The sequence below is a fragment of the Mizuhopecten yessoensis genome, unplaced genomic scaffold (assembly GCF_002113885.1).
Source record: "Mizuhopecten yessoensis strain PY_sf001 unplaced genomic scaffold, ASM211388v2 scaffold6785, whole genome shotgun sequence".
Lineage (NCBI taxonomy): Eukaryota > Metazoa > Mollusca > Bivalvia > Pectinida > Pectinidae > Mizuhopecten > Mizuhopecten yessoensis.
Genome location: NW_018406723.1, coordinates 486,763 through 505,364, shown reverse-complemented (window position 1 = coordinate 505,364; position 18,602 = coordinate 486,763). Strand labels below are relative to the sequence as shown.

The following is an 18,602-nucleotide window of genomic DNA, read 5'->3' as shown; positions in this document are numbered from 1 at the left end:
GTGTATATTTGTTTGTTTCACGATCTATGCCTCCACCCGCCACGGAGCCCAACAAGGGGACACTGGTGTGACGCGGATATCCAGCGCCAAGTGTCGGAGATACATAGAATAGTATACTCGTAAGAATATACATACTATTTGAAAGAGTATACTCTCGCGATTGACCCTAAGCCACCGCCTTCTTGGGAGTATGTAAACCAAGGGCTCGGCGTGACCAGCCGATTGGTGATAGAGGGCCCATATCACCTCTCGTCTACCCAGAGTCCGAAGCCAAAGCAGTATGTTGCAGAATATCGGATCATGTCTCCTTCCTATCAAGAGTTTGACAGTGATTCCGACTCTGCTCAACTACCAGGATCTTCTTCCCCCAGGAATACGAGATGCAACCCACGGCAAACAGGTTGGCTCAAATTGGAGCTACTGTGAAAGCGTTCTGCTACGATGACGCCCAGCGCGCCACAATCATACCCCCGAAATGATCACATACGCACTGAGCACCAACGTACCCAGCCTCGGGACGTGGACCCAGCTTTCTTGGAGGCCATGTGGGTACGTATCAATGCCCTAATTTACGGCGGTTTTTCGTGGGAGAAAGCTGGACATGGACCTGGTAAATCTTACAGATTTTGAGGACAATATCCCTGGGCCGGAGAATCAACGTTCTGAGTCGCAGAATGTAAGGGACCTGCTAGGAAAAGTATCAGCTATGGGTACTATCACACCCCAACAAGGTGAGCAGGACCTAGGGTCGCTCAGTACCGAAGGAACCCCAACAAACACTCGCAGCCCCGATAATGGCTCCTACCCCACCCCGTGTTGCCCCATCCCGTGTTATCCAACCCAATGTGGTCCCACCTCAGATAGCTGCACTCAGTGTTCCCCCAACCGGGTTACACCCACCATTACGTATGATGCAGATAGGGAGGCTGATACCCGTTACCAGGATGTGGATGATAGTACTGACCGGGGAGTGGACCCATGGTCACCAATAAATCTACAGGGTAAGCAGTCGAGATCGGCACGAAACCCATATATGGCCGACTTCCCCAAGGTTCCAGACAGGATCCAAGTTCCAGTGGAAGGGGGAGAGGGAATCGGACATAGGGTTACGTCAAAACATAGGGTAAAACAGGAGATGGTGGAGCAGTGCAGCTGAATCAGGATATTCTTATAAATCAGGTTCCTCCAGCGTGCATGAAATGTATTAGGAGCTCATAAGAATGCGTAGCAGTAGTTTGGCGTTTAAGGATAAGTACCAGCACCAGTCTAGTTGTCCGTCCAGTCTAACTGTTTACCAGGACATGCCAGTGAGGACCCCGAGTAACCTTGACAAGGTCAAGCAGCGACATAACAGTAGGCAGTATGTATCAAGTAGGTGCTCGAGGTCATCAAGGTCAAGGTCACTGGATGTAGTTCCTACTCATAGTTTCCATGCAGAGGCCCCTGGTACACAGATGGTATCATCAAGGCAAAGGAGAGATCACAAAAGGTCACAGGACAGCACTGATGGCCGAGATTTGGTATCAGACCGGACACGAGGGAAACAGTATGAGGGGAGACACAGGGGTAATCAACACAAATACAGAACCCCGTCAAGGTCACCCACGCTCTCGGTGTCATTATATGACACGAGGTCAAAATCCAGGTCGAAGCCATCAGGGAGGCATGCTAGAAAATCCTCAAGGACACCATCAAGGGACGGACATGGCCGTAGACAGTCCTTCTAGGATGAGACACAGCTCTTATAGAGCTAAATCTCGTCACAGCCAGTCACGTAGGCTCTGATTCGGATTCACAGAGCCCTTATAGAGGCTATCGGAACAGAAAAGCTAGGTCGCATTCCAAACATCGACATGGACAACGTCGTCATTATCGTGAGGCGAGAGAGAGCTTCATCTGCTACCTCCAGTGACGGCGACTATTTGGAGGAATACCAGGGACATTCATCCAAAAGGGGAAATCCTATGAGAAAACCCAAAAATTTGAAGTTCGATGGTAAGTGTAATTGGCTGTCCTTCAAGCAGAAGTTTGACGGCTACAGACATGTCCTCGAATGGTCAGAGAGCCATTGTCGGGATTACCTTGGATGGACATTAGAAGGAAAGGCGTTACTACACCTTAGTCACTAAGATGGGGAGCTTCCATTCTTTCCAGGAATTTATGCGTAAGCTGGAGACTCATTTTGGCGCTAAGGAGTTAACAGAGACGGCCATGATAAAGTTTCAACAGGCACGTCAACGCCAAGGCGAGCGCTTAGACGAGTGGGCAGATAGAGTCATGATATAAAGTATAGGTGTATATAGCTATATAGGTCTTTATAGCTATATAGCTCAATCGGCAGAGTGTACTGGACCTGTTATAGTAGTTACAGTTTCTCGGTTACCTCGCATATTGTTGGGTACCGTGCCAGATACTTATTAAACTAGTAATACTAGCGTTGTGAGCTATATCACTTTTGCCTGACCAGTCCAGCGACATAGAGATGTAGTCAACCACGTGGCGGCTTGGAAGACCAAGATAGAAGGTAATTATTACTTCATAACTACCTTATATTTCCTAGCGCCCTGCTGGGCAAAACCTCACCTTTGACTTTAATGTTGATCATTCGCCCAGGTGAGGAAGGCAATGGGTTGTCTCCAGGCCAGGCTATACCATAGTCCTTAAAGATGGTAGTTGTTATTCCCTGCTTAGGGGAATGGCAACGGTTCACCCGTTGTCAGTATAATGTGACCGGGCGGAATGCCTTCGGCATGGTATTTCAGCGAGATTTCAGCAATATTAAGGCGTTGTCACATTGAGGGAATTGCACCAACATACCCGGTCTACGGCACCCATACACATGGAGGCACGTCCTTAAATTACCTTAGGTTGTTGACAGGACGTGAAGCAAAATAAAACCAAACAATAGCTTGCATCATAATAATTATGAAGACGTGACTAAGATGATAGGGCCGGCATGACATAGACACGTAACTTAAATAACGTCACGAATAAGAGGTTAGTGTAATGTACCTGTATACAATGATCCATAAACTGGCATGACATCCAGAAATATGAAATAAATGTGGTCGAAATGACCTTTTCCTTTTATAAACACTTTACCTATTTTGTATGTGTTCTACAGGGTTCCGTTTTCGTACCGTACATCATAAGGTATAGTACAAGGTTCCGTTTTTGTATCTTCCACGAGGAGTGGTACAAGGTTCCGTGTATGTTCCGATTGTTTTGTGTGACCACTTTTTTAAGGAACCTGATCCATGTATCACTGCCAAAACCTGTAACTCAGCGCTCGGATGAAAAACTAGCAGTAATTTTGACTTTGATAAATCATTTCTGAAAATAAAACCATACCTTGTCCCACTTGTATGAGGAATAATACAAAACATAAATCAATTTTTTTTTGTTCGGGTGTACAAATTGGATGATGACAGACTTGAGGGCGTTTGATGCGGACGCTATCTTATTCATCTAGTTGGAAACGATCTTCGGCAGGACTCAACCCCAAGAGAGATTTTCAACCGGCTTACTGAGTTCAAGGAAACACAGAGAAGGGTGCAGCATTGTATATCGACGCAATTTGTAGGCGGAGATTTCAGCAAAGCATATGGACTTACTGCAGAATCTTACATGTCTACTTTTTAGACGCTGGAACTTTTTTTGTGTTTATGAGCGTTTTTTCCCAGTGTTAATCTAAACATTTGAAGTTTTGTTTGCGTATGTTAATTGTGAAATGTATTCCACAGGGACAAAGACAATTCTCATACACAAATATCAGTACTACACTTTTTAATATTCGTGAACTGTATATATGTCAGTGTATCTAACCTCATTGATATATCATATTGTACAATTATGTATTATTGATTGTTAGTGTAGTTTACTGTATAAATTTATTCAAATGAAAGACTAGGTCATATCGGTAAATTGTCATTTAGGTATACATAATCTAAATGTGACTGAACGAGTGTGATGGTATCGCCTTCAAAGTTGATTGAAAGTTTTAAAAAATCTAGTTAATTATTTATACAAAAACATGGAGTTTATTTGTATTTGCAGCGTTCCTGAACGATTTACCGCCCTTTACTTGCAACGTTATATTTTGAAAGTTACGAATCACTTTCGCTTTCTGACAGCATAACACAGAAGATAGAATATTATGCATACAATGGTTACAGTACGTACACTAGTTAACCTGTTTTAGCTGAAAGCTATCGTTGTAATGCTATGGGGTCGTTGTGGGTGTTTTTGGTAGTTTTGGGGTATTTTGGATGTGTTGGGGGAAAATCGTCTTGCCGATCAGGTTAATAGAAGTGACCTGACCAAACTGCGCTTCATTCATATCCAAACGGAAGTTAAGGGGAATTTATTTTACATGTATATAGGAAACCCACAGGTATCTTTAAATGAGATCGAATTGAAATTCGCAGGGAAGAACCCCTATGTTATATGACGCGCTAGGAGGCGCCGCCGGTATCGATGTATTATTCCATTGGCGAGCAGATCGCACAAAACTTATCATCTATGGATCCCCGAGTTCAAACAAAAGGTACTCGCAACGAAAACAGTTAGACTGTCTTGGGTCTATTCTTTCCCCGAAACCTACTTTTGACATGAAAATACCAGTCTGGATATCTTATGCTTTCTGTCTCTTACAACAGTTACAATGTTTCTAGGTGACGCATGAATAACACAAAATCCACATATCAACACGATATTCCGTTCGATATTTGAGTAGGTGGCCTGTTCGTTTATGCGGAACAACTGGTACGTCCGTTTTTAAATGAAATATTTTGGGTATAAATACTGGCAGACCTGTAAATGTTTATGCAGGCCTTGTAATGCTTGATCAAGGCTCGCCTGAAAGCAGAATCAGATTACTAGGTCCGACCTTAGTAAATAAACGAACAACTGTGGTCCGACTGGTTGAACCGTTTGTATATTATAGAAACTTGTAATATACACATTTGCGAGTTATCTCCCGTTGAACGATCACATGGTTTTTCGTGTTTGTGCAGCTTTGATATCCATTCGTTTCATCGTTTGTTTTACACAGTATCATATGAACACATTTATTTAAGACTTATAAGCACATACAGCAAAACTCCGCCGTTTATCTTTTTCCAAGATATTTCTTTTTAACATAAATCATATCTTTTTCATATAATCTTGTCACAACTTTGTTTTAACTTGGTACCTTGCTGAGAAATTGATGGATTTGTTTAATAAAATCTTATTTCATAGAAATGAGATAGTCAAGTATATTTAGTAACGTTTGGGCCACAATTCTATTACCTAAATCATGTTTTAATTCTGATGTCACAATGGTTTTGTTAAAAGTTATATTAACAGCTAAAGGTATTTAAGGACGTCGTCGCAATGCAAGTTATGAGACCAGGACCAAATACAAAACAGTGATATTAGGGATTTTAGGCTGTTTCCTAGCGCCTTCATTGACATTGCCTCCCCTTCGGTCTAAGTGTTAAACGTTCGCCTAAGTGAGGAAGGCAATGGGTTCTGTCCCCAGGCCGGGACACACAAGTCATTTAAATGGTAGTTCTTTTTCTCTGCTTAACATTCAGCATTTAGGGGAATGGTAACAACTGGTCAACCCGTTGTCAGTTAAATGTGACCGAATGGAATACTTTACTGGATGACTTTGACATCGTATTTCACTTATCGCACTATTTCAGGGAGGCAAACACACCAACATAACCTGCTTCCAGAACACATATTCACACGCACGCATACGTTGCGCATGGAATCACGTCCTTAAAAGACCTAAGCTATTAATAGGACGTTCAACAAATTTAAAACAAAACCTAACGAGCTTAGTTCACATTCAATGAGAGAGAACATAACACAACAGGTAAGATTGCCAAGGGTTGAGCTGTTATTCCAAACTTGATTTCTTGTTAATCTGAAATATCTATAAAGCATTCTTTAAAACGGTAATTGACAAGGATTAGAAGTAATGTAACTGACGGGATTGAAGCAAAAGCACTCTGGAGTATGAAATATATTTTACGGTACTTTTGGAAACTCGCTGACGAAGTGCTCTTCAGAGTTTCATACCCACATTAAGCCTTCACCACAATACATTTTCCTCGCTAATTCAAGTTCAATCTTCTGATTGAACAACGAAAAAACCATATCCCATAGAAAAAATACAAAACACAATAATTCATTTATAACAATCGAACATTTAATAGGACAATTATCTGCATAGAATGCACCAGAGTTCATCTGAATGTCTTCACATGTGTTAAATATACGGATGGTAATACTACGTGACCATACTACGAATAGCACCAATCATCATTACGCTCGACCTGCACGATACTCTGTGTAACTCGTTACAGAGATACGGAATACGGTTCTTCGATATAACTCTCGTGTAGAAACCTCATCACATCTACTTAATTAGCGAATACATATTGGTCATTATAAGAATAGAATTACTTAAAATCCGTAGACAGGAGTCCGAAAAAACTGGATACGAGAACATTCTATAACTTCTTGAAAATTATGAACGATTATCAGATAAAAAAAAAAAAGTCAGATAATTTTTAATTAACGCGATTTTGGTCTCTTTGAAAAGAAAAAAATCTTGTTAAAAACAAATTAAAAAATCAAAGCTTACAGCAATATCAGCTCTACAGCAGGTAAAAAGTATCATTCAACTTACATTTTTGAATTTAAGATAATTTATCTTTTCTTAACGGCCGACACACAAAAATCTACGAATTATCAAAGACAAAGTACAAAATGTCTAGCAGTCTATAAATTAGCATATGCAATGTAAATATCGTGTAAACTTTAAAGTACATGAAAAATAAACACACGAATGATAACTGTGGGAGTTACACATCAAATTCACATTTATCATCAAAATGCTGATCAAAGTGCGTACATATACACATAAATTAGACTAGATTCTTTGAATGCCGTATCAAATATCTTTTTAAATCAATGTCGCTTAAAACAGGAATCCGTATTATTAAAATATCCTGATACTCATTAATTCCTATTTAATCCATCTGCCCAATTCCTGTGTTCATCAGCAAATGAATTGAACAAAATCAAACTTTCATTGGCATATATTTCCTGTAGTAGTTTATACAGACAATTATACAGTCTACGCTATATAAAAAGTGGAAAATCAAAACTTTAAATTCATCTCGAAATATTGAGAAGAATACCACAAATAACTAAAAATGGATTTCTCATCAAAACAGTCCCCTACATATAGATGACAGAAAACTAAGCACAAAAAATAATTTGTATGAGCCGCTATGTCAATGTATGTGAAAGACAATATTTCATTTCATCTGAAGCATTCATTTCTTTGAATCATCATATCTCATTTGCATGCATATTTTTATACATATCCGTGATTCATTATCGATCCGTCATGTATCAGCATTCTTAACACTTATAAACTTCCTTCCACATTTCGCAGCATATAAAAATAGATTTTCTAAACATTTCTTCATTCAAATTAGATCACACATCATACGCACAACATACTAACAATATCTCACAAATTGATTGATGCTAACAGATCAAGCTCAATTTTCGCAAAGTATCCCACTCTATTCTAAAGTTTAAATATATAAACACCTTGACAAAAATCCATGTTCTATATTCAATAGAAGATATGAAACATATACGATCAACATTTTTAAAAAGACTAAAAAGGTGCTGATATTGATCAATATACAGAATAAAAAAAACTTTCTTAAACCCGAGATTTTGTATTGAATATAATTTAAGTAATGTCTAGTAATATCTGGTAGATTGTCATGACATGAAAAAGCAATTTGTCCAAATAACTAGCGCAAAATATATTCTTCCATAAACATAACCAATTGCAAATGCAAGAATTCATGCATTTAGCTAGACAGTATCGTTAATTTCAGTTGTGTAATATTGTACTACCTTGAAAGTATTATTTAGAACGTACATTAATTAATGTAGCATTGTTTTTCTCATATGAATAGCGTTTAACTTTCACAACTTCTTTGAATACCTAATGCATTACCCAGGCGTTCAAAAACAAGATATTTGAAATTAACTTGAGATCGAAATCAGAGAAACCTCGCTAGTTTTAACATTTGGTTTCCAGTAAAAAAAAAAACATTATCGTAAATTACCTTGATTACTGGATCATAAATTATACTCCTTGATTTAAGAATAAATGGGGTCACAGTAATAAGAGATTCTGACAGTTTACATCTTCCATCAAAACACCTAAATCGTAAAAAAGAGCAATTTTTCGGTCTTGAACAAGTAACACTGTTTTTGTGAAGCACAAAACTTATCATCTATGGATCCCTGAGTTAAAACAAAAGGTGCTCCCAACGAAAACCGTAAGCCTGTAAACCGCAGTCGCTGATAAACCTTCTCAATATAATTTTGCAGATGGCCTACGCAATATCAACACAAGTCATGAATAAGATAGTTCTACCACAAAGTAAAACAATCTTTGATTATACTAAGGAAAGGTACATCTATGTTGACTAGAATGCATATTGTACAATGATAAATAAATGTGTATTTACAATATATGCCGTTCGCGTATGGCAAGAATATCATTTTTAAAATATCAGGTGTATTCATTAGTAACAGAATAATCTGACGGAGGACAGACACATGATACAAAAATGCTCAAGGACAAAAAAAGATCCGTAAAAGTCGAAACTGATGCAAGATGTGACATTAAATGCCAATGTCAACTTAAACTATTGTCTTTTTCCTTTCTTTTCTTCTATCATTTTCTAACTTGAAATTATTCAAGGAAATATATAAAGCATTTAAAATGTTTTGATTTAACGTTGAGGTCTAATTCTCAAATGTTGTTCGACATCAGTNGGGGGGGGATGTTGCATATCAACGGCATATGACTATATGTAACTGGGAAGAAGGGCACAATGTACAAAATATGCATTTAAATACATTACATCATAAAAATAACAGGTGGGGAGACAAATACACGCTTTATCCTAATACACTGTAATACTATAATGTCAATTCAATATCACATTGACGCCGTTTGCTACTGTGGCATATCTGAAACAATTTAATAACCTCCTCTGGACAGACAAATTGAGACACTATTGATAATCGATTCATGCAAAACCTCTATTTCTTAATGAACTGTAAGTCACTCTTTTCCAAGCTTTCGGGCTTTATTTTTTAGCCATTATTGCGTTTCCTATAGGAACATATGTTTATAGACAATTAGTTTTATTTCTTAAGTTTAGTATTGATTAGGCATGATATTTTCCGTAGTACCTTAGGTTCTGAAGAACACACAATAAACATAATAGAGAAATACTACTGTTGCTATGATGTTGAGCTATTATATCTTACTTCTTAAAGCAGAAGTGGGTAATGTTATCATCTGAAGTGTGTTGTAATATGTATGTAAGGAATCAGGATGAATTTTGTAAAAGAAAATTTAATATATCACAAAGTCTTCTTTATTAAATAGCTGGCAACATTATAAAATTCTCAAATTAAAAAATATCACTTAGCCATAAAAAATATGCGAATAGGATGAATCAGTCAAACTTCGATTTGTTTTGTTAGTAACCTTATGAACGTGATGAAACGAAGTCTGAGTGACAAGGTCAAAAGACATTGTTTCTTACAGGTGCGAGAAAAACGAAAAATGAAATATATAAAAAAAAGGATAAAAAAGTTGTGAAAATCAACAGGAACCACTTTTCAATAGAGAACGAATGAATAAAAAGCAGGAAATAGTAGTACATTATGGCATCAAACGGCACACGCATCAATCTAGATTGTCCATTCACACATAGACACTGAAGATTTTCACAAATACACCACGAATAAAATGTTTCTAAATATCATATAAAACATTTCAGTCAACAGTAACTATATTATATAATGGAAACAACATCTGCGGCAAGATAATGATTTGTCGTTGTTAGGTCAAGACTCCAGTCATTACATGTAGAAGTCTGTGGCATAGAAATATTTTATTTTACGTACTCATGGAATCTTCAACAGGTAATCACAAGCAATACCTCATCTTACACTTGCCCAATATATTTCAAGGAATGCCTTTTCAAGAGGCCTGTATTTTTCCTAATTTCTGATTGTTTGCTCTGCTTAAGCGTTTCGTTCATAAGTCGTTGTCCTACTAATTTGTGTAGAGGTCGTGCATATCATGTATTAGTCGAAGATGTGTTTTTCAAATGAGAAGTTATTTGTACTTACTTGCAATGACTCGGCAATATATAAAATAAGGCATGGATTGTGAAATTCTGAAGAATATCAATTGAGTAATCGCCATAAAGCGAGTGCAAGAAACAAATGAAATGTACAGCGGTAACATCGTTATCCTTGTGGAATAAAATCTGGATGGTTTTCTACTTAACAATTGTTACAGTCAAGACTGATATGTGTGTATAACTGGACGAGTAGCATGCATTATATGCACTTAACACATACTTTTTCTTTTTTTAAAAACATTTCGATATTCATAACTGAAACCGCACACAACCTTTCGGTAACAACTGTGTCATCTTCATATTCTTTTTACCGAACAATAATGCTTGGTACAAAGTACAAATACAAAGCTCTAAAAAGCCTTATTGTTAAAACCAAGAAATGTTTATTTTAAATGAAGTGATGGATCTGTTTCAATGTGACATCTTCAAACATATGTTTTCAGCAATGAAATCACCAAATCCTGTTTTGACGTTCTTCATAGAAGAAGTACAACTTAATACCTAGCAAACGTATTTGCTGATAACCATACTCCACAAAATAGTGTTGAATTTTAATAACGATACGCTGGTTGGTAGTTTTCTCGTATAATAAACCGGAGAGATTAATACAAGATTAATACACTATACCAGTGCAAATAATACTCTTTTCTAGCGTATTTTATGGTTAATGTTTTTGAATACACCGTACAAAAGGCTGAGCAAGCTTTGGAAGCAGCACCTAAACAACTATTAGACTACTCCCTCGTGTAATTGCATTCGTATAGTCCACACGTCCATACAATTCAAAGCATTTATATTGTATTATAAATTTGATTGAAAATTCTATCACCTTATGACAAATTGACCCAGTAATTGTACACGCCTAAGTCAAAAATGTCAAGTTTAAGCACATATTATCATTAAGAAAGAAACAACTGTTAACATGAAAATTTCAAAAAATTAGTTATGAGTCGCTTATCTAAAGTAAAAATATACCTATTTTTCACATATATATATACACTCTATGAATTATACGCAATATCTTTTTTCACAAATCATGACCGGTCAGATCTCAGTTGTCTTAAGGCCATCCAACATCAGGGTATCCACGCCATTGGTCTCTGATTTGTCTACATGACCGTTCATAGGCTTATGGTTGTTCACCTGACCGTTTGTCTTTTGAACCTTAGAATCCTCGTGGGCTTTTAACGCTGCTGCGAGGTTCATGTCTGGTGGTCCGAAGGTTGAAGTCTTATCGTACTCGCCGAGGAAGTTAAGCGACCTTTCCTGGACATCGTACGGGTGGATTTGAGCAGGGTCCACGGCGTTGTTATCGATCGAGTCATTATCACTGTGATAATAAAATAAATCATTTAGTTATCTTGGCATACTGTTGAAATGTCACGTTATTTATTAAACTAGTATTACTGTGTGCAGGGCTAAATTCGTGGCAGAGCTATTTTGGCAGGAGGACGAACACTTTTAAACAAGTTAAGCATTTCAGAGCTAATCCCGTAACCATCTGCGCTGAACAAGTTACTGCTTCACATTAAAGTGCAACATTGCGTCAATTCAAAGTTACACACACAAAAATTTAGACATTCCAAGGTTATATGCACTTGACAATTGAATGCTCTGAGCAGCAAATTGTGACACAAACTCTTCACAAAATAAAAAAAAGACTATTGATTCAAAATTTACTTCAAATATTCGAGCAAAGCGATAGTAATGATAAAATGAAAAGTAATACTATTAAAAATATATATTTCAATTTAATTCAAGGGAAGAAGAAAGTATCAGGTATAACCACATCCCCAAACAGTTCCACTAGGCTACATAAAGAATTCAAACCCCGACTTGTAACTAATGAATGCAAAAATAAAATAATCCAAACACCAACATTGTGAAACGTTGTACCATTTTCCCGATGATAAAAAGTGACGAATATTTTCGTTTTGGTAACGTTGCAAAATAGGAAAGAATGTGAGTTGTTCAGTCCAATATAATACTTCAGTGAAAACCTTTATCATCATGCAATACTGATACAGGAACGAACCTGAGTGTTATTCCTCAAATATCAAACGGATAAAATATGCAAAAAGTGTTGTTGTAATGAACATGGCAATAAAACATATGATAACAATTAGAGTGAAATATTGAAAGAAAATCCAGTGAACCAGAAATTAATTCAGCGAACATATTACCACAAATGTAACGTAAGGTAGACATCTTATACCTATTTAGCTTGCACTTCTTACGCTGTGGTTGTTCTAGATCTGAGTGGCAAAACGGATTCAAAATACAATTTATATATACATTAACAAAGTTGAAATTAGTTACAAATCGTATGAATTGTTGTATCAAAAGAAAGCACATCAAGGCGGCTGGAAAGGCCGAAGCGGACCAATCTTACTGCGAGGAGGGGCTCGTAAGATATAGGACATGTACAATCAGTTGGCATACATTACAGAGAGCAGAAAACTGGATCATGGAATTATTTTAGAGCGTAGTCCAGAATTTATTTAGCGGTAACAAAAACATTCATACCAGAAATTCAGTGTTATATATAATTAACCTCACCAGAAATTCAGTGATATATATACTTAAATATTTATGTAAAATCATATTCTGATATGGCACTGGGCATATCGGTATCAAATATTGAATTAAGTGTAAAATATTTCAGGATTTCTGGGACTGAACAGGTTACTAAACATTTGGAATTTCATAACATCAATGGACGAATTCGAATGCTAACTCAATTGTCTGATGAAAATGACCAGTTGGAGGTCGTTCTGCCACCATCATATAACTAATGGTGGAGTTAACAAAACCAAACTCTGCTATTTATATATTTATATAATGTTAACTTTGTTTTTTTGCATCGCAAATCTTACAATAGGTGCCTATTTCCTTTATATTTGAATTTCTTTTCTTATATATGCAATATTTCAATCACATATTACTTTGAATTCGTTAAGTATACTTAATATCATGTAAAATCTAAATCATTTAGGAAACTAAACATCAAAACACTGCTATCATATAGTATCTAATTTAATAATGCAAGACAGCTAGAAAGCTCAATTCTAAACTCATAAGTCAGTCCATGATTTTTTTATATTAAATTAAGTTTATTCTATAGTTAAATTAGATGACCAATACTATCTAACCAACAACTTTCAAATCAGAATACTTATAAATATCAATACAGTGCACTAAGGAGCCCAATAAGATATCTCATTTTAACTTAGTTTAAGAATATCTTTGAACAAAACAGGATTCGTATGGACTAAACAATGACATAAAACATCAATAAGTAAAACGTGTTTTTTTCTAACCACACAAAAACAGCCAATACTTACTCCATTTCCCCAGCATTCTCTAAGAGCACCTTCTCCATAAATATAGGGTTGGCACTGCAACGGAAAATGCGACATTAAAAACGTGAAACGTAAATTTTATACTAGTACATACTTCACGTAGATAAGACGCTGAAGTATGGAATAAAAACGAAATTGGCCTAACTACACTCGTAATAGATAAATGTGATTAAATTAGAAATTGTTACGTTTTCTAGACGGGAAACATACTTTTTTGTTATGTAGATTTTCCAAACGGACTAATGAATATCTAACCAGATAATGAAACTTATGTTATTTACTGTAACTCAACAAAACAATGATACAAGGCATTATCTAATCATAAATAAATATATCATCATCAATAAAGTACTGATCAAAAGTATTATCAAATGGATGTATTATGATATATATGAATACGTAATATCGAAATGTTATCAAAACTAAAAGAAACGTTGAATTATAAAGGTTGTAATTATCGTTGCTAACTAACTGCTCGTTATACAGTTAAACCTCGATATAAAGCCCATTGATTCATATATACCCTCTCTCTTCCTACCCACATATTTAAAGTTCCCTTTTTTAATGTTTCATATCTTATAAGCGTCTTTCACTCGATGCTAAAGAAAAGTTGGCAGTATAACGAGGGTTTACTGTATATGTATATATTTATAAAAATGACCTATAAAGCTTTGATCAAATTCCTCTCTAAATTATCGAAATTAATGAAGAACAGTGCTGGAAATTTGTGTAACCTGTTAATAATCTTCAAAAGAACAAAAAACAATGGATATACACAAAATCACAGTCATGCTTTGAAATGCAAATGTGTTTGAAAGTGAATGGTGTGATGAATGTAGTAACACTTATGCTTCATATGTGCTTGAACACCATGTAGTGTGTGCATGATCTGTGACAAAAACTTAAAAACTTTGGTTTGAAAAGATAACTTCCTTTATGGAAATGTGTCTAAAATAAGGCGTTTAAATGATAGTCAGTTTAATTCTGTGGTTAAATTGTGGAAACAAATCATTTCAAAAGTGGAAATCCATAAACCGCAAAGATAACAATTATGTGGAAGAAGTCCTGTATTATTACGATCCCTATCATCACTGTATACAGTATCTGGACATAAGTCTGTATATTGTATATATACATTTATTGCAATCAACAGACAAACAAAACAAACACTGGGAATAAATGTATAAGTCAATAATGACCATATCACATCAAACAACACATTACGTGAATATTCACACAGTTCCTGTTCATTAACAATTACAGATTATTCCATCACGATCATTTTCTGCTCTATATTCACACAGTTCCTGTTCATTAACAATTACAGATTATTTCATCACGATCATTTTCTGCCCTGTATTTGCACAGGTCCTGTTCATTAACAATTACAGATTATGTAATCACGATCATTTTCTGCTCTAAGGATTTCAAGCAGATTTCATTCTAGGTTTAAGATGACAACAGACCAGCACATGACTGGCAGGGTGTATAAATAAGTTAACGCCACTAACAGGAGCCCACTACGACATGTGGAACAATTGACCTAACACCAACTTCCTGTCTTCAATTCATATAGATAAAGTCTTATTCTCTGAATATCAAAATTATCAAAACGAATTGAAAAGTTGTTTAGTTACTCTAAACAATATTCAATCGACTTATTTCATTGAACTTCGTACGCTCTCATTGAAATGAGGGATATGTTCCAGTCAGTCCGTTTATCACACAACAGCAGTAATCAAGACGAGTTGCAAGATTCGTGAAATCCGGACATATTAGATAATGATACCGGTGCATTCCGTACATTTATTGACGGGCTTTGTCAAAATGCAAGAATGCTTGCATCACAGCAAACTTCGGGATAAATTTGAAAGTTAACATAATCTATACATATTAAATAAACTCATTGACCCCTACAGTTTCATAATGAACTATTCCATCATTTGAATTAGAAGAGTACAAATGTGTCTTCAGGTGTGAATGAGTTAAGGAAGTGGCATTTCTTCGATTGATTGGTTGTCCCGTTTCGGACAATATCATTTAAAGATAATTATTATTTTCCGCAGATTTGGTAGACGTTCGTCTAAAGATAACACCAAGGCAAGGTTGGAGAATGGATGGAATATGTCCGTATTTGATGACACTTCTCCTATTCTGTCGTCACTTCAGATAGCTTGCTGCTCCCCGTACGCTGTTAGATGTTAATACGTTTAAGACTCACCACAGACGGGGATATATATTCCACAAATAAGACATTGTTTTTGGTGTTCATTTCTTTTTTTACTTTAAGTATGTAATCTTCTTTAACACAAGTTGTTGTTTTGCTGTACCATATGTGTAATCATGATATGCATCTAACAATTTTCCTTGCATTATATGTTAATCCCATATAGTTTGTTTCATTATAAACAGGAATTCGTTGGCTGTATAAAGGTAAATGCATTTCGTTCGTCTAACGTGTAAGACTTCAGATAAAATAAACCAAGCAAATTAAAAAAAAATGATGAAATCCTTTTACAGGTGCACATGTTCAAAAACTGAAAGCAAAAAAAATATAGTCGGAAACGTTGTTGTGAGATTATTGTATGTGTATATTAAAAACACAACAGGATGGTCAATACAATGCTGGGTTCAGGACACATGCCAAAGACCAATAGGAACTGTATACATGTCAAACAATGCATGCAATGGCCAAAGAAAATACAAACACTAATTTTTGACATAAATTTGACAACATATTACCGAACCTAAAATCTTGTTTCGGTCTCAAAAACTCTGTTCATTGTAAGGTAGAAAGGAAAAGAAAGGTTACTAAAAGAAAGTTTCAAAATACACATTTATTAATGAAATAACGATGCATGGATGCTGAGAATTAGATCAATTCCACGACAATTAAGTTTATTATGAAATGAGGACTGAAATTAAACTGCATGCCACATAACAACTAACGAATGCAACATTTAAAATATTAACTACAATTTTGAATATGATGCAGTAAAACAAAATTTTGTATAAGGACGAAATGAAAACCTTTTTTCTTAAAATAACTTAAGCTGCAGCAGAGAAATATACCATGCCATACCTACTGGTGGGTTTGATAAATCTTTAGCTACGTATCGGTACAATCGTGTTCCAGAATATGTCTGATCCTAAATAGGCATGTAAGGACTTGTACTGTAGTATTGTATATAATACAGATCTAACACTTCAAATTATTCTTAATATAACGGAGAAAGAAAAGTTTTGCCCAAGTTTCACGAGTGTTTTCTTCACTTCAGGAAATTCCTAAACTAAAGTTGTTACATTGGCTGGCTAGGCTGATATTAAGGAAATTTTCATTAACAATTTCATTAGCTCCTGCAATGCTTTTCAAAGAAAGAAAAAATAGTTTAAAAACTTTGTGAATCTGGGGCTTATACATTTTAACCTCTTACTGTTCTTTTTCCTTTATCCAAATGTATAACACATAATAAACGCTGATAAAATTTCCCCTAAAAGGGCCACTATGAAAAATTGTTGTTTTCAAATTCTTTCATGAAAATTGTTTTTCGTTTTGTGAAAGAGCAAGTTCACAAAACAAACTTAACTAAAAATATTATGTTCCAAAAGGAAAGGGAAAAATCGATCATTCAACGAGAAATAAGACAGCGTTTAACACTACTTTTTCTGTATTAAATGTTGCTATTTTTGGAAGAAATTAGAGATTTTAATAAGAAATAATCATAATCATATTCCCTTCATCAAAACGTTGTAGATTCGGTAAATGATGCCAGTGATTGTGAAAGAAATACTGTGATACTAGGAAGTGAAATCATTGATCAATACGACAACTGCATAACATTCTTGACCAAGGACGGATATAATTGAAATCAACATCCCAATAATCGGATAGCAAAAGAATAAAACAAATAAAAATTTAAATTATATTTTTAAAACCATTCTACAGATTATAATGTCATGAACATAACTCAATCCATTCAAACACAGGTATTAACGAATGGACGACTTGCTGTTTACAAACATTTAATATGATATGCAGATACTGAACAATTTCACAATATATTAAGAAAAAAATCTAAACTATTTTGCAGGTATTTACGATTGCATTCTATCTGACCGCGTAAGCCAAAAATTGTCGTAATGGGATCTGAAAAAAGGTTTAACGACGTTAATTACACGATAGTATACACACACGTCAGTGTTTATCAGCAGAAATGTTCATTTTGCATTGATAAACTTACACAAACATTTCAACATTATCTAGGATATTTAGACTTCATAATAAAATATTGTCATTTCTGCTGCAATCGAGGACTGGAGACTGTATTTAAGTGATTTCCTTTCACAAGATTTCCATTGACAAATCAACACTGCAAACCCCAAAACTTTGGTTATCAAATTATATTTATTGTGTTACCAACATCGGAACGTTAAAAAGAAACACTAAGAAAGTTAATCTGAATCAACAGCCTAAGATAGGTCTAGCATGGAAAAGAAGTATGATTAGTCCAATGTGTTTTTAAGGAACTGTAGTAGCACAGTACAAACCGTTAACCAAAACCAACCTATGAAAACTTGCAATGCGAAAGCATCATTTTTCACATGTTAAAACTTTTAATCAAACACACGATGATCTTTGTTTTGCTTTCATATTCCTCCAGTAAGATAGAAATAGCAAACACCTTGGAATCTCATAGCTGGGTTTTTTTCAATGACAAATTTCAAGTCAACGAAAAGATTTCATAACATAGCAAAATCCGTATTAAAGGAATTTCATGAAAAGTAATATCTAGTATTGGCTACCTTTGAACATAAACCAATGTGGCAGCTGTAGCAAGTACTGATCACCATTATAGAACAAAGCTCAAAATAAAGCCAAGGACAAATCTATCTAAGAAATCTTTGTTAATGTCCCAATAAATGTCACCATAACAGGCCAGAGGAATTCGCAGTTACCCCTTTCACCTACATAGACCATAAT

At 35.5% G+C, this 18,602-nt stretch overlaps 1 protein-coding gene across 1 annotated transcript in view; it reads right to left on the bottom strand.

Annotated features, from left to right (window-relative positions):
* Positions 1-8,877: 8,877 nt before the first annotated feature.
* Positions 8,878-18,602, bottom strand: part of LOC110452667 (cadherin-23-like) — a 236,197-nt gene continuing 226,472 nt past the window's right edge. Inside the window, exons 38-39 of the mRNA XM_021501316.1 lie at positions 13,604-13,657; positions 8,878-11,589 (exon numbers count right to left, since the gene is read on the bottom strand). Of these exons, the coding sequence (XP_021356991.1) occupies positions 11,304-11,589; positions 13,604-13,657 (340 nt within the window). The 3' untranslated portion in view covers positions 8,878-11,303. The remainder of the gene's footprint in view (positions 11,590-13,603; positions 13,658-18,602) is intronic.